The following is a 16,484-nucleotide window of genomic DNA, read 5'->3' on the forward strand; positions in this document are numbered from 1 at the left end:
CTCACATGCCCCAACAGGGAGGTATAGAGGTGGCTCCAGCTCTGGGTCATGGAGGGCACCATTCTGTGCCCAAGGTGGATTTAACAATGAGAGGGTCTGCATGCACATCAGCACCAGTGACTCTGGTGTCCTGCCCTCGGGACATGTGGGGGCCTCTGCCCTGGCACTTCTCTGTGGGCAGCCGCATGCTCCCCTCCACAGCCCTGTAGGTGCTGTGTCATCCCTGCACACGGGGTAGGGGGAGAGGTGCAAGGAGCTTCCATGACTCATCCAAAGTCATGGCGCCAGGAAATGAAAGGAGGAGGGGCCGTGGCAGGAGGTGAGCAAAGCAGCCGGGGTGGTGGGCGGCAGAGGACTCCTGGTCCCACCTCACCAGGCACCGCCACGCACAGCGAAGGGCAGGCACCACTGCTTCCGGGTGACCCGCACCCGCACCTGATCCTGTAGAGCAGGCGGTGGTGTTCTACTTTCAGAACTGACCCCAGACAGGTCGGGTCTGCATTCCAGTCCAGGTCTGTCCCACTGTGAGCCCCACGCTCTCTCCCTGTGCACTCTGGAACCTGCCCAAGACCCCTGGTGGCACTTCCCCCTCTAAAATGCAATGTTGTCTGACGTCTGTTTGGTCATTGGCCACGTAGCCCTAACGTAGCAAAACCGAAGCTAATCACACACAGCTGACCACGGACCGATTTCCTCAGTGGGACACATTTCCCAGGACGTGATCTGGTTTCTCTGTGTGTCCAGGCCACCCCGGCACCCATGTGGTGCGCAGTGGCCCTCGGTAGCCATGCGGAGGGATGTGTTGGGGCTGCCCTGGGGCGGGTTCGTCCTGCAGAGGTGGCGGCACCCTGAGGGACAGCGGGCAGTGAGGGCAGGGGAGCCCTCTGCTCAGCTTGGCGCTCCTGCCTGCCCTGGTGCACGTTACTCCTTCCTTCCTATCCGCCGCTGTGGCCCAGGGCTGGCTCTATTCCAGAGCGAGGTGAAGACTGCAGTGCCCTGTGTACTGCCCCCTCTCCCAGGCCCCACTCAGGAATGGTGAGAGGCACAGGCCGACCCCAAACTGGCGTGGGGGCCGGGGAAGCAGCCCTCCCCCGCGGCCCGGGGCCCCTCAGGAGTGCAGATGCTCTGTGGAGCCCACTGACAACACAACATGGAACTGACCCTCCTCTCCCCAGATTCGTCAGGAGGAAAAGGTGTGGGCCGTCCTTCTAGGCAAAGTCAAACCCGTACCAGGGCCTTGGGGCCCCAGGCTACCAGCTGCTGAGCAGCGGGGCCTGTCCCCAACCGGTAAACAGAGAAGTCATCGTTAAATAGCTCCTCAGACAGATTTTGAAATTGTTTTATTTTAAAGGAGATTACACCATTAAAGACAAATTTCAAACTCACTTCAAAGCAGAATGATTCCCTATCATCCCCATAGAAGCTGCCCTGTTGCCTGCGTCCACCCGGGCACACACACCCACGCCTTCCTGACCATTATGCGGATGTGTTCAGTCCGCGTCCACCCAGCCTGTCAGATTGGTTTTGCTTTTCTACATCTCTATAATTCACATTTCATTTGTTCCCCAAGATTTCATTTCCGGGGGATTACATTTCAGTTGGTCCCTGGCACCCACCACAGCCCCGTCAGCCACTGTTTCCAAGCGCGAACGGATTGAACAGGCGGCCGGCCGCATCCTCTGCAGGTGGCTGGTCGCTGCTGATGAATTGTCTCCTTGAGATGCGTTTTCAGACACGGAACTGGAGCAGTGACACGCTGCTCTGTGGCAGCCCCATTGCTTTGCGGTGCCTCCGCGCTTAGCTAGGAGGGCCCGGCTCACCACGGCACCCGGCATGAAGCAGCATTTCCAGAGGCCTTCATTTATTTAATGTTTGCGACTTCGCTTCGGTACAAGATGACATAATGAGGCATTATGACTGTGGAGAGAGGTGTCACTGAGGAGCAAAGGAACTGGTGGGGGACACATTGAAGCTGCCGCCCTCTCTGGTTCCCCAGGCCTCTCCAGGGGCCGGCGCCGCTGCCTTTGTGGGTCGGGGTGCCTGTGTGTGCTCTCCCCAGAGAGCAGCAGCCCGGCCCCACTAACCCGCTTCTCTCTCAGAACCCCAGCCTCCCTCCGGCCACTGGCCGTCACTCTTTGGAGTCACTGTGTCCCCTGTGGTCAGAACTGAGTCATCAGACTCAGCTCACCCTGGGAAGAAGCCAGAAAGGTCACGCCAAACCCCCCACTTTCCTCCATTCAGACGGTTTCTGCGTTCCCTGACGACCCAGATCCTCCATGGGCCACGCCCAGAACCTTCCAGCACCATCCGGTGGTGCCATGTTAGGTTCCACCCAGGACATGGAAATCCGAGGCAGAACGTTTCATTGCTGTGACCAGGCAGGTGACAGCTTTGACCCAAATGAGCACGGTCGGTTCTGAAGATGGAGGTTTACCAGCAGGGAAGCGGTGACCACATCTCAGACGGCCACCTCCGCATCTGGTTCCGGAGGAGAGAGGCACGTGCGTGTGCAGCAGCTTCACAGCACCCACCTGAGCCTCTGGTGGTTGTGACCACGCCCGTGCCAGTAGCACTTACCAGCTCCTGGCACGTGTCTCTAGGGAACAAGTCCTCAGGCCAGATCTGGACACATAACCATCCACGAACCAGGCCTGACCCTGCACAGGCCAACCTGAGGGTCTCACACTGAGTCAGAGTCACCCACTGCCACATAGCCGACTGGCTCTGAGCCTGGCTCCATTGGACTTCAAAAGTCACCCCTGTTAGCTATGACCTAAGCTCCCTGCTTTCTTCAGGGTCTCTGTGTTTCTGGGGTCGCTCAGTGTGGTGCCCAAACTTGAGTGTGCGTGAAAGCTCCCAGGTTTGTGAAGACCTGGGGTGGGCTCCATGGAGTTTCTAAGTCGTAGTCTGGGAGAGGGCCCGAGGGTCTGCCTGTGCAACCAGCTCCCAGCGATGTGTATGCTGCCAGCTGGGGTGCACGTAGACAGAGCCTTTGAGACACATACAGGGGACAGAGCACAGGTGCTGCCGCCTCTGCTGGGTTATGATAAAGGGACACTGCTCCTCCCAGCTGGGCCTCAACCCGGGGATGGACGGAACTGAGGGTAGCCATGTACGTACGCTCACTCACACACACTCATACACAGGCAGGTGCCTCCCCCTCCACACACACAGTCTCACCCACACAGTCACATACACACATACACACACTCTCACATACAGTCACACGCATACATACACACACGTACTCATACACACATAGTTACACACACCCTCACTCACACTCATACATTCTCACATACACACACATACTCAGACACACACACACTCACATATAACTCACGTAATAGACACACGCACACACACTCACCCTCACACGCTCTCATACATGCACATAGCCACATACACTAACACACTCTCACACATTCACACACACACTCACATACCCTGCAGGCTCTGGAATCACTGAATCACTCCACCTGTTTCCTCACCTGGGGCCGGATGGTAAAAGGAAGAGTGGAGCATCTCATCAAGCAGCTGGATTGCTGGTCCCTCCCCTAACCTGTGGTCCTGTCTCTTGTCCCAGGCCTTGTACGGACACACCCAGGCTGTCACCTGCCTGGCAGCATCAGTCACCTTCAGCATCCTGGTGAGTGGCTCCCAGGACTGCACCTGCATCCTGTGGGACCTGGACTACCTCACCCATGTGGCCCGCCTGCCCACCCACCAGGAGGCCATATCTGCTGTGGCCATCAGCGACATCTCGGTGAGGGCCCCTTTCTCAACATCTGTGTCCTTGACATGTCTGTGAGCCCGGCTGTTTGCATGGTAGGTGGTGCCCTCGAGAAACTCAGGGGCTGAGCACCCGGAAGTTGAGAATGCCCCAGATGTGCGGAGCATTCTCTACACAGGCAGGATGGGGCCATTAGCATGTGCAGCACGGCGGTCTAGGTTTCATTCTGTGCTTCCTTCTCTTCTCCCTTGGGATAGCGGGGGCAGTGGGAGGTCTCTGTTCTGGCAGGGGGACCATGGAGGTTGGCTTTGGTGAGGTGTCTGCTGAACTTACTAATTCAGCTTGTTGCCTGCAAATCAGTGGGGACTCAGCAGGTGCCTCTGGTCTCCATGGCAGGAAGTGCTGTTGTCTCTCCATGCTGGCTGCCTATGGGGAAAGTGTATGTGTGTGTTTGTGTGTGTGTGTGTGTGTGTGTGTGTGTGTGTGTGTGTGTGTGTGTGTGTGTGAGAGAGAGAGAGAGAGAGAGAGAGAGAGAGAGAGAAATCTCAGTGTGGAGTTTCTCCCAGGCTAGAATCCCCATCATGGGGCAATGGGGCATAGGCTTATCTTAGGATGCTGAGGCCCACATCAGCTCATAGAAAACCCCAGGTTTCCCGGGCAGGGGCACAGCAGGAAAGGGGAGCATGGGAGGAGGGGGGATGATGGAAGGGCTTCCTAGTGCCAACTTTGGCTGAAAATGGTGCCCGGGTGGACTTTAATCCAAAATGAATGTTATGTGGGCAGATGGAGGGTGGATAGATGAGTAGATCGATGGAGAATGATGGATAGAGAGATGGATGGATGGATGGATGGATGGATGGATGGATGGATGGATGGAAGGATGGATAGGCAGATTGAGGGATGCATGGGTAGATGGATGGCAGAGGGATAGTTAGATGGATACATAGGTATGTGGGTGGCTGGATATTTGGGTGAACTAGTGAGTGGATGGTGGATGGAAAAATGGAAGGTGAACAGATGAATGAGTGGGTGTATCAGGAAGGCACCAAACCCTGATCTGCAAGAATGTAAAGCCTAGAATGAATGATGTCCCCAGATCTCAGAGAAGACTTACATCGGGACAACAAGTTGTTGAACTCAACTTGTCCAGGAGCCAACCTAGTTTACTAAGTACCTGCTGGTCCCAGTGCTCAATGCTGGGCAACCATGGTCTCTGGCCTCAGGCAGGGACATGGGGGAGCCCAGCCCAGGAGGTGGGGGCAGACACAGCTCTGACCTCCCTTCTGTCGGTAATGCAAGGTTCAAAGGCCTGACGCTATGCATCCCTGTGACAGTGGCCACTAATCCACTGGACAGAAAACTAGACAAGGACTTGAAGAGCAAACACTCTGGATATAAACATTTAGAAGATGCAGTGGGAAAATTCCTCCTCAGACATTCCTTCCAAAGGGACGTTGTTCAATCTTATGAGCCACATGTAGCCATTTGAGCCTCTGTACTCTGCCCTCTACCCCGTAATGTCCAAAACTTCTTAGGGACAAGGATGGCCGGCCAGGTGCAGGCTCTGTGTACACCCCTTCCGTCAGTATACTGCCAGGGAGAGAGCTGTGAGGAGTCCAAAGGGCAAGCCCACCAGCATGTGCAGGGAAAGCAGTGTCCAAGCAAGCAGAGGTGTAAGAAGCCGGGACCTCACAGCTGCGCGAGAATGCAAGGCAGACCCAAGTCAGCGGGAAGAAGTGGGTGTCTCAGGAGGTCTTGGGGAACCTGGTTAGTCTTCAGAAGATGGCGGGTTGAGGGTGCTTGGTGCACAGACTGAGAGCCTGAGCAAGTGGCTGAGCAAGAGGCTCGGGGGCAGGCAGTGACCCTGCTTGGAGTGAAGCCAGGTCTCCCTGCGCAGGGCACTGTTGTTTCCTGTGCTGGAGCCCATCTGTCCCTGTGGAATGTCAACGGACAGCCCCTGGCCAGCATCACCACAGCCTGGGGCCCAGAAGGAGCCATAACCTGCTGCTGCATGGTGGAGGGGCCAGCATGGGACGCAAGCCACGCCATCATCACTGGAAGTCGCGACGGCATGGTCCGGGTAGGTGTGTCTGGGGTAGGAGGAGGGCCCGGTACAAGAATGTGTTCATCTTTATTCTGCTCCCTTCCTCCAAGGGGCTGAACCTGCGGGCTGCATGAGACCATTCCAGGCCAGGTCCCTGTAGCAAGTGAGGGCAAAGACAAGGCTCTTTCCAATATGTGTGTACAATTTATACAGACATACCCTCACATAATGAAATAAACATTTACCACAAAGTATGAAAGTTGAATGGCCAAATGCATAAGAACATAGCCCAGTGGTAAAAAGAGATATTTGTACCATTCATTAATGTATTCACCCACTTGCCCACTCATCTACCCATCCAACTATTTATATCTCTACCTACCCATCTATATATCCATCCATTCATCCACCCATCTATCCATCCATCCAATAAAAGATCCACCCATCTACCCAACTATTTATCTCTCTCCTTCCTTCCTTCCTTCCTTCCTTCCTTTCTTCCTTCCTTCCTTCCTTCCTCCCTTTGTTCTTTCCATCCATATATCTATCCTCCCATCTACCCTTTCATCCATACATCTATGAATCTATTCAGCTACCCAATGGTTTGTCCAACTACTCATCCATCCATCCATACATACATACATCCATACATCCATACATCCATCCAACCATCCATGTAACAGTCATTGAACTCTGGCTCTGTGCCAGTCACTTTATATAGGGCACACAGACAGTAATGATAAACAGGTCATTGTCCTCAGATACTCATATTCCAGAAGAGGGGACAAGCAGGAAATATACTCATGTAGTTTGTGCTATCATTGGGATCATTGAAATGTGCTGTGGATCCTCTGAGGGGGGCCGCGGAGAGGGGGAGCATCAAGAAACCAAGAAGGGAAGGAGAGAGAAACATTGAGGTGGAAAGAACAGGATGGGATAAACAAAATACAGGTGATTTTCTGTGACTGACAGGAAGGATGAAGGAATGACTAAAGATAAAAAACAATTAAGAGACACATTCAAAAAACTGTCAATTGAATTCTACATTTTATGAAAGGAAACGTTAATTGATTACTACAAGGTATTCAAGAAAATGCCCATTGAATTTTGTAAGCATTTAGGAAAGCTCGCTCCTTTAGCCTTGCCCTCAGAGGTCTCTACACTCAGTCTCAGAATGATCATGGAGATGATACTTCAGGAAGCAGAACGGCTAACATGGTGGATATTCTGAGAGGAGAGTCCATTTATTTCCATCAGAGGAGATGGCGTTTCAACTGATTTCTAAGGACAAGGGGGAGTCAGAGGGTCTGGAGGAGGCCATGCAGGGGGGGGCCAGCTGCCCGGACAGGAGAGAAGAGGCTGAGGAGTCACCTTAAGGTCCCATCTGTGCCGAGGGGCGCAGGGTCTTTGCAGAGAGCAGGGTGTCAGGAGTTGGCTGCAGGGTGAGGAGGCCACAGGTCTGGGCTTGTTGGCACATGATCCCCATGGTCGGCCAGAGGAGCGGGCTGGCTGAGCATCAGTTGCATTTCTTCATCCCGCCCCCCAATCCCCACCCCCATTGCTCAGCTTGGGAGCTGAGCTCCTGCATAGCCCAGAGCTCACAGAAGCATCTAAGCATGGAAGTGGAGGCTGGTCCTTGGCCTTTGGCGACAGAAGTCCAGACTCAGCAAGTGCAAGCCCTGTGTGGTCAGCCTGAGGGTACTGGCAGCATGGCTCGGACCAGGGTCAGAGGATGGAGGCCCAGCTGCTGAGTGGTGAAGGGGGCCCTGGCGGGGTGGCAGCGAGACGAGAGGGCATTAGCTAAGTAACTTGGTTATAAACTGGCTGCTGAGCCTTTTCCTTACAGGCCAGGGGTGAGGGAGATGTATTATGAACACACAGGGGTGGAGAGGGAACCATCCGAACTGCAGCTTGGCTAACACTTTGCACAGGGAAGCTGTAGCCTAAGAAACTTTTTCCCCAAGAATTCATGAACATCAGCAGCGACAAGGCACCCTGCCTCCCCCTCCCCGGAGGGTCCCCGCTTCCCGCTGTGACGGAATGGGATGGGCCCTGAGCCTGCAGAGGGACCACTTCCCCCGCCCATAGCGACTTTTCCTTTTGGCAGATTTGGAAGACCGAGGACATGAAGGGGTCTGTTCCTGGGCAGGTGGCACCGGAGGAGCCCTCGGCTCCGCCCACCAGCCCGAAAGGTGAGTGCCCCACCAGGGGTGCAGCCAGCAAGGCGCCTTTGCTGGCTCAGCCCTCCCTCTCCTGCCCCCTCCTCAGCCTCAGGGCTGTAGCTGAGTGAGAAGGAAGTGGTCATGTGCTTCTGGGTGACTGGGTGAGTTACCGGACCTCTCTGTGCCTCAGTTTCCTCCTTTCTTGCAGCTGTCATGGAGCCCAGGGAAGCCACTGGGTCTCTCCGGACCTGCGAGGTGCTGGGGAGGCAGGAGCACAGTTTCCTGCTGGAGGCTGTGGGGTGGGCAGCAGCATGGAGAAGCTCTGCCAAGTGGCGGCCTCGGCCTCAGCCTGCAGGGACCCTGAGCTCTGGCGCGCGCGGCTTGGCTGTGTGAACGGGGAGGGGAGGGGGGATTGTCAGGGCCTCCTGAGCATCTGGAAGGGCCACACCTTGCAGGCCACTCTCTCTCCAGCTGCCTGAATGGCTTTGCAATGTCCAACTCCCCAGCCAGGGCCTGGTCCAGCTGGAGAGCCAGGCTCCAGGCAGGAGCAAGGAGGGGTCGCGCCATATCCCCAGGGAGAGGACGGTCATAGGCCGCAGCCAGCCCTCTTCATCCAGGTTCACCCACCCAGCTCCCCACGCGAGTTCCTCAAACCCGTTGTGAGGATCATCGGCATTGGCATCGCCTGGGGGGTTATTAAATGCAGAGCCAGGTCCTGTGCCCAGCCCAGCCCCCAGGAAAAGGTTGGGGCTGTTAGGATTTCGTGTCTGTCAAGTGCCCAGGTGGCTCTTGGCACGCACCCTAGGATGAGAACCGCTGCTTGGAGCAGGGCCTCTTGGGATTGGGGTAGAAAATGTGTCCCCCTGCTGCCACCACAGTGTCATTGCTGCACCTGAGGGAGAGCAGACACGAGCAGCCTCACGGGGCACACGGTCCATGCATGCTCAGTCCTCATGGCAGCCCTGTGCAGTAGACGTCTCCATGACAGCTGCAAGAAAGGAGGAAACTGAGGCACAGAGAGGTCTAGTAACTCGCCCAAAGTCACCCAGAAGCACATGACCACTTCCTTCTCACTCCTGCCACCAGGGCAGATGTGACCACTGCCGGGCAACCTCCATCACAGCTAATGCCAGGGAGCCACGGTCCTCACTGCCAGCCTGTCTTCTCTGCCATGAGCGCAGGCACCAACCAGCCTTATCCTCCACGCTGAGCCAGCTTAGAGCTAGCAGATGCAGGTGCAGGCGCATCAGCCTCAGCCAGTGCAGGTTGGGTGCTCATGATATTGCTCCAAACTTTGTCAGAAAGGGGCCAGGATTGGGCATGACGCATGCATGTGTGCATACGTGTCCCGTGTCCTCAGGTGCCTCAGGGGCAGGAGGAGAGCCTTGAAGACACGAGGGCAGGGCACCTGTGCACATGTTCTCTGACTTCCGTCTGGAATCCGTTTACTTGTCAGTTGCAGCAGGACCCGCCAGTTGAGTACAGTTTACTTGAGGAGCCCCTCAGAGAGTTGGACTCAGTCTGGAATGTAAAAGTGCTCGGGGCAGCTGGTTGCTCAGGCTTGTCCGCAGCGCACATGCACACGCGTGTCCTGGTGCACAGGCTGCCTGCACACCCAGCAGCCACCTGGGGCAGCGGGCAGCTGCCTCCTTCCCGCCCAGACGCCAGCCAAGTGGCTTCACAGGGGCAGATGCAGCTGAGGTCTCTCCATCTCGCCTCCGCACTGAAGGAATTACTGTCTGCCCCCAAATGCGGTCATTAAAATGAGCGAAGTAACAATCATTGAGTTATATTTTTTGAAAAAACATTCTCAGCATTTAATTATTGGTTGTGGTGTGAGAGGATTTAGATAAGTTGATAAAGCCAACTTTATATAATTTATTTTTACTAGGCAATTAAGGGCTGCATTACATCCTGGCAGCAAGGTATTGTGGGGCATCTTATTAAGCATAAAGCCAGTAAACACTGATGAACAATTTTGCTGAACTAGGCATGCAATTTAGAAAGCAATAATACACAAATCCAATTTGGTCCACCACGGATCCGCGGCACGTCAGCACATGTAACTATCACAGCCGGCAAATTAAATTGGGACGGCCCTTTTTGCAACAGCACAGGCCAAGATTAAATATATTTTCCCCTCAATTTAGCAAGTTGCTGACCACAAATATAAATATATGTGTGTGTGTGTGTGTGTGTGTGTGTGTCCCTCGTGTGGGCGCACACGTGCATGTGTGTGAAGCCACTTGGGCTTGCTAACTGGCTCTCACACGCTCCCCACAGGTCACAGGTGCGAGAAGAACCTTGCCTTGTGCAGAGAGCTGGACATCAGTGTTGCTTTGACAGGGAGGCCCAGCAAGACCAGCCCTGCGGTGACGGCTCTGGCCATGTCCAGGTAACCACAGCTCGGCTTCTGCAGGCCTCCAGCAGAGGGCGCTGTGGCCACCCCGGGGAAAGTCTGGGCCTGGCTCAGGCAGCCTCACTGTGGGACACAGGACTCAGGTCAGGTGGCCATGCGGGGCCCTAGAAAATGTATTTTAGCACATACATGTCCCTGCTCTCTCTCATGGAATACCCATGAATCCACAAAGAAATCCAAAAGGTCAAAGTAAATTGCTTTGTGATTTTATCCTAAAGAGGGCCTTTTCCTGAGGCCACTGCCGATTGCAATGTTTATCCTATTAATGCCGGGAGGGCTGTGACCCCATGCAGAATAGCCACATGTCAGAGACCACAGGCCCGCTGCATCTCAGCACCGGAAGCACCCGGGGAAGCCGGAGGCGGGGCAGGCTCTTGGTGCGGGACTGCAACCTCCATGCTGGCCATCTCCTGGCTGCGGCTGGGATAAGCTTCCTCTCACAAGCCTGTCTCTTCTTTCTCTTCCCAAGAAACCAGCCCAAGCTCCTGGTAGGCGATGAGAAGGGGAGAATATTCTGCTGGTCGGCAGAGGGGTAGGAAGGAAGAGATGGCGGCAGCCCGGGCGCAGCAGCTGTGGCAGCTGCAGGGATGAAGCTGTGCCTGGACACCTCCCCTCTCCTCGGCTCCCGGGACCTCGGCCTTGCCCTGCACCATCGTGGGCTTTTGCAGACGGGTAGGAGCTCGGGGCTCCTGTGAGCAGCATGCTGGAAGCCGGGACCCTGACACCACCTGTTCACCAATCACATAGGATCGCCTTTCAAAGAGCTTCTTGCACTGACAAAAACGGGGTTGCTTACTGAAAACTAGTGGGAAATACTGTATTGTCTTTATTTTATTAAAATGACTATTTTCCGAGCGTAAGCGCGCCTGAGTGTGACGTCGCCACCCTCTCCAGGCAGCCTTTGCATCTCTCTCCTTAGGAAGCCCGAGGCTCAGGGAAGCCGCCCTCCTGCCTCCTTCGTCAGCCCCTCCCGTGGACTTGAATGCCCTGCCGGGCCTCGCGGGGAGTGAGGGGCCTCACTCAAGAGGCTTCCGTGGCTGAGGCACGGGCCTCGGACCTGAGGCTGCCCAGTGCAGGCAAAGGGCAGTCCGCCTGCAGGTCCAGCCCACCTAGGCCTGCCCGCTCTGCTCTGCACCCCCAGCGGTGGGGGTCCTGGCCAGGCCCTGGCGTGGCAGGCTCTTCCCAGGGCCCGTCCTTCCGTGTAGGCCAAAGGCCACGGTTCACATGGCGATTGAAGCTGGAGCTGCTCCTGGGAAAACTTGGATGCCAGGTGACCCCTGCTGTCCACTGAGCACAGGGCCCTCTGAGGAGTTCCAGTCCCTTTGTGCTGGGTCACTGTGGGCTGTCGTCGGGCTTGGAGGGCCTCCCCTCACGCGATTGTCCGCTCCCAGCAGCCTTCAGAACTCCGGAGGGACACGCACCTGCCCCTCGAGGGCGCCCAGCTCAGGCGGTGCACAGGGACGAGGGCGCCGAGCTCCTTAGCGCCATCTCTCCTCCCTTGACTTCTCCTCTAGGGAATCCTGGTCATTCCCAGGTTCCTATAACCCGCGCACAGCCCGAGACCCCGCCAATCTAGCTCAGGCCTGGGGTGGCAGGAAAGGGGCCTGGTGTCTGATGGCTCCAGGGGCAGTGAGTCAATTTAGAGATAAACGAGGAAGTAGAAGTGGTGTATAGCTATGTCCAGAACAGTGACGAGGGGGGTAGAAAACAGGGACCTGTCTGTAAACCTGGAAGTACATGCAAAGAGAAGGTGGTGGAGGAGACACAGCTCCGGGTCAGGGCACTGCCCCTCGGAGGAGAGGGCGGCCCGGCCGAGGATTGGCCGCCCCGCACCGTCTGCAGGCGCTGTTAGCTCACACGCCTTTCAGCCTCCTCGTCTGTCTAGGCTGCCCCGGACGGCCCCAAACTGAGGAGCAGAGGGCACCCCTCCCCGGGAAGTAAGCCCAAGGCTGGCTGCTGTCATGCTCCAAACGCGAGCCACAGCGCTGGCCCACGTGGACGGTGCGCTGGCCCAGAGGCTCTCTCGGGCACGTTCACTCAGCAAGCCTTTCCGAGCACTGGCCTTGGCTTCCCAATATCATGGGGGGAGGGGGGGCAGCGTCGGGTCTGCAAACAAGGGTGACTTGAGGGGAAGAGCTGTAGGGGAGACATTCACGCCCCGGGGAAGGTGAGATCCCCGGCTGGGAGATGACGCCAGCTCTCATAGCTCTGGAGGCCGGATGGCTGAGGTGACGGTGTCAGCAGTGTCTTTGTCCCTCCTTGGCTGTAGATGGCTGTCTTTTCCGTGTCCTCACACGGTCTTTCCCTTGTAACTGTCTGTGTCCACATTTCTCCTTTTTATGAGGACACCAGTCAGACTGGATTGGGTCCCGCCCTAATGATGCCAATTTAACTTACCTCCTCACAGATGCCATCTCCAAACAGGGTCAAACCTGCGATACTGGCGATCAGGAGTTCAACGCTGAGCTCCAGAGGGACCATTCAGTGGACAACCCGGTCCCTGGCACTGGCTGGAGGAGGTGGCCCCAGAGCAAGAGCTGGCGGGCAGGCAGGGCGTGGCCTCACCGCCATGGAAAGCAGGGCATTTAGGAAGAGGGCAGCACTGGCAGAGACCCAGGGCTCAGGGCTGGAGGCAGGATGAGCCAATGGGCCAAGACAGGGCAAGGCGCCAGCGGTTGCTCTAGGCTGAGGGCTGGAGGCAGTGATGGGCAAGGTGAGGGGAGTGAGGGGTAGAGCTGGACCGTCCACCCCCTGGCTCCTTCCCAGTGCGCGGCTCACAGGAGGTGCTCCAGAGCGTGGCTTAGTCTCTGAGTGAATGAATGAGCCGCGGCGGCGGACATGCAGAGGTGGTGGTTCTGGGAGGAAGGAATAACTCCGAGTGGTGGCAGGTCTGGGCAGCGGCCCTTCCACAGGCGGGTAAAGCAGAATGGAGTGAGGAAGGTGGGAAGAGACTCCAGGAAACTGGTGGGACGTCCAGGTGGGACCAGGTTGCAGTGAGGTTGATGCCCGCAGCCTGGGGGTGAACTGGTCAATGCCACCCACGGAGCCGGGAGCCTGGAGGAGCGAAGCTGCTCTGCACACAGGTCCCAGGGGGCGGGCACCGGGGCCTTCACTGCCGACCTGGTCACCCTGGGCTCCACAGGGTTAGGACAGTCTGTGGGCAGACCTGCAGGGGGCCTGGGCTGGGGCACGGAGGAGCCCCAGGCATAGGTCCAGAGTCTAAGGGTTCGTGGCAGCTGAGGGCCAGTGGGTCCCGCTGGCCTCAGTATTCGGGGCTAGGCAGCTGCGACTGGCCCCTGGTGGCTGTCAGTGACGGAGAGAAGCCCAGAGCAGTGGCCTGAGGGCTGGGAGGGGGGCGGGAGAGAGCAGGCTCACAGCAGGGCCCCGGCAGCGCAGCCAGGCAGAGGCCAGGAGCTCCGGCTCCCTGGGCTGAGGTCCGGGCCCTGGGGGTCCAGGCTGCCGGAATCCCATGTCCAGTTGAGATGGGCGAGGAGACCCAGAGCAGCCGGCACCCAGAGAGTGTGTGCGAGGACAGGGCAGTGCAGTGAGCATCATGGACACGAGCAGGGACGGGCCAGCAGCCTGAGCCCCATCCCCAGCATCCCCACTGCCTGCCAACAACAGCCCCAGTTTCTGTTTCTATAAAACCGATCCCAGTGTCTGCCTGCTGGTTTGCAGGAGACTGAAATCACATCTGGTTACTTATGGGGGCGACGCAATGACAAGCTGCCTACTCCGACACGACGCACTCTTTCACCATAGCACCCTCCGTTCTCCTGGCTGGCCCAGGCCCTGGGCAGACCCCGGGGCCCAGAGAGGAAGCCCCCTGCCTGGGCCCAGGGATGGCATTGCTTCGGGAACATCCAGGATGCACGTCCAGGTCAGACCCCTGGTCCCGGGGAACCTGGTCCCTGGGCTGGGGCGGAAGCCACAGTCTGCACGCGGAGGGTCTCCCAGGCAACGCCACTGCCCACGCCAGGGGCCCCCCTTGGAGATACTTTGGGGCAGACGGTGACAGGAGCCCAATGCTGCCCACCCTGCAGTCTCAGGGCAGGTGGCTTGTGAGGGGCCAGGGACTCCTCATTCCTCTCACCTTCACGAGCTCAGCCTGAGACAGCAGCAGGCCCAGCTCTCTCCCAGCTGAGCTCCCCCTCATAACTTCTGAGTAACTGCGGGGCCAGCCTCCACCCCAGCCCCACCCCTGGGATGGCTGACCCCCCGCCGCCACCAGCCAGGCCACAGACAGTGCCCCCACCGGGGACGGTTCAGCTCTCCTCATTCAGACCTGCGCTCCTTCCGCTCACACTTCCTGCAATGCTCACCCGGCCTCTCTCTGTGCTCTGAGCTCGGGGGACAGGAGCCCAGGCCCCGGAAGCCACTCAGGACGGCAACTGCCTCCCCCACGCTCAGCCAGCAGCCGGGGGCAGAGAACTCGAGATTGGATGTGACCACATTAGCATGCAGCCAAGCAGGGTGCATTTGGGGAGAAATAGACACTTCATATGAAAATCCTGATGAAATTTGTTTTACATAAAATCAAATCTCTCTAAACCCAAATCAGCTTTGCTTTAGTAAGTTCTGGGTACACATGACAGGCTGAGATCTGGGGTGGGGGAGGGAGAGGGTGTGTTCATGAGTGTGTGGTTTCCATTTCACTCCAGGACTGTAGCGCCTTCACAGCGCCCTAGTACCCAGTGTCCCCTGAATTGTCTTCCCCCCCTCTGAAAGCACAGAGAACGCTGCGTCCTGGTCCTGCTCTGAGATCTCTTTCTGCCCCAAACTGGTTGACTCAGACATTCCCGTCCAAGACCCTTCACTGCCAGTGGCCGGAAATGCATAGTCATAATGAAACCAACCGCTCTGCAAAGACAGAGTGGCCAGTGCCCCAGCGCAGCCCGGCCCGGCAGCCCTGCCCTCGTCACCGGCAGCGGGCACTGCGGGTTCTCATGGACACCAGGGTGACGGCCTTCACTAACTATCCACCCACACAGCTGTTCGCTGGTTAACTACCCATCCACCCAGCTGTTCGCTGGTTAGCTACCCATCCAGGCAGCTGTTCCCTAGTTAACTATCCACCCATGCAACTGTTTGCTGGTTAACTATCCACCCACACAGCTGTTTGCTGGTTAACTATCCACCCACGCAGCTGCTAGCTGGTTAACTACCCACCCACGCAGCTGTTCGCTGGTTCGCTTATTCACTCACTCACTCACTCACTCACTCATTTACTCACCGACTCACTGACCGGCATTGCCCGGGACCCCTGAGCTTCCCAGGTCAGGCTGGGCCCAGTGGAGAGAGGTTATGCCTGGGCACAAACCCCTGAAACTCAACTCCGAGGGCCAAGGCCATGGACCCTGGGACTCTCCCTTCATAGAGGGGGCAGGAAAGGGGCTTGTCCCAGGTTGATGAGAGAGCCTCCTCGGCTCTAGGCCAGAGCCCCCCTCTGCGGGGCCGCAGGCAGATCACAGTCTACACTGCCTCCCATGGGCCCTGGAGCCTGGCGCTGGCCTGCTGGCCATGCCTGGGTTTCAAAGAGCAGCTGCTCTGCCCACCTCGCAACAAAACGCAAAGACGCTGTGGAGGACTAAAGAGAGCGGGTCCGAATCTTTGTGGGAGACCAGCTTACACGCCTCCTGTGACAGGAAGCTCACTCTCTCAGAGGACAATGCCCAGGACGGTGAGGCCATCCTCCCTCCTGAGCACAAGATGCAGCCGCGTGGGAGCCCCTGGAGCAGAGCCGGGAGACCCGCACGCAGGACCCGTTCTGCGTCCACGGCCCCAGGGGTTCTGGCTTCTCGCCGTTGTTTTGTAAAAGTGGAGTAACAGTTACTGACCTCACAGGTCGTTGTGAAGATTAAATGAGATAATGTGTGCACAGTTCCTAGGACAGAGCAGGGGCTCAGAAAACACTAATCATTTATTATCATTACTAGAGGCCTGGTGCATGAATTCATGCACCAGTGGGGTCCCTCGGCCTAGCCTGCTGGATCAGGCAAAAACTGTCTCTCTGACATCCCCTGAGGGGTTCTGGATTGCCAGAGGGTGTAGGCCAGGACGGGGGACCCCGACTGGTGCACAATAGGGGCTGGGTAGGGATGCAGGAGGTTGGCCAGCTGGGAAGGG

At 57.2% G+C, this 16,484-nt stretch overlaps 1 protein-coding gene across 3 annotated transcripts in view; it reads left to right on the forward strand.

Annotated features, from left to right (window-relative positions):
* The window catches only part of WDFY4 (WDFY family member 4), a 256,614-nt gene extending 245,401 nt beyond the window's left edge, over positions 1-11,213 (forward strand). For all 3 annotated transcript variants that reach the window (XM_059662081.1, XM_059662080.1, XM_059662082.1), the window contains exons 58-62: positions 3,587-3,766; positions 5,631-5,813; positions 7,885-7,969; positions 10,223-10,334; positions 10,828-11,213. In XM_059662081.1, coding sequence (XP_059518064.1) covers positions 3,587-3,766; positions 5,631-5,813; positions 7,885-7,969; positions 10,223-10,334; positions 10,828-10,894 — 627 coding nt within the window. In that variant the 3' untranslated portion in view covers positions 10,895-11,213. The remainder of the gene's footprint in view (positions 1-3,586; positions 3,767-5,630; positions 5,814-7,884; positions 7,970-10,222; positions 10,335-10,827) is intronic.
* The last annotated feature ends 5,271 nt before the right edge of the window (positions 11,214-16,484 follow it).

Source organism: Myotis daubentonii, chromosome 13 (genome assembly GCF_963259705.1).
Source record: "Myotis daubentonii chromosome 13, mMyoDau2.1, whole genome shotgun sequence".
Lineage (NCBI taxonomy): Eukaryota > Metazoa > Chordata > Mammalia > Chiroptera > Vespertilionidae > Myotis > Myotis daubentonii.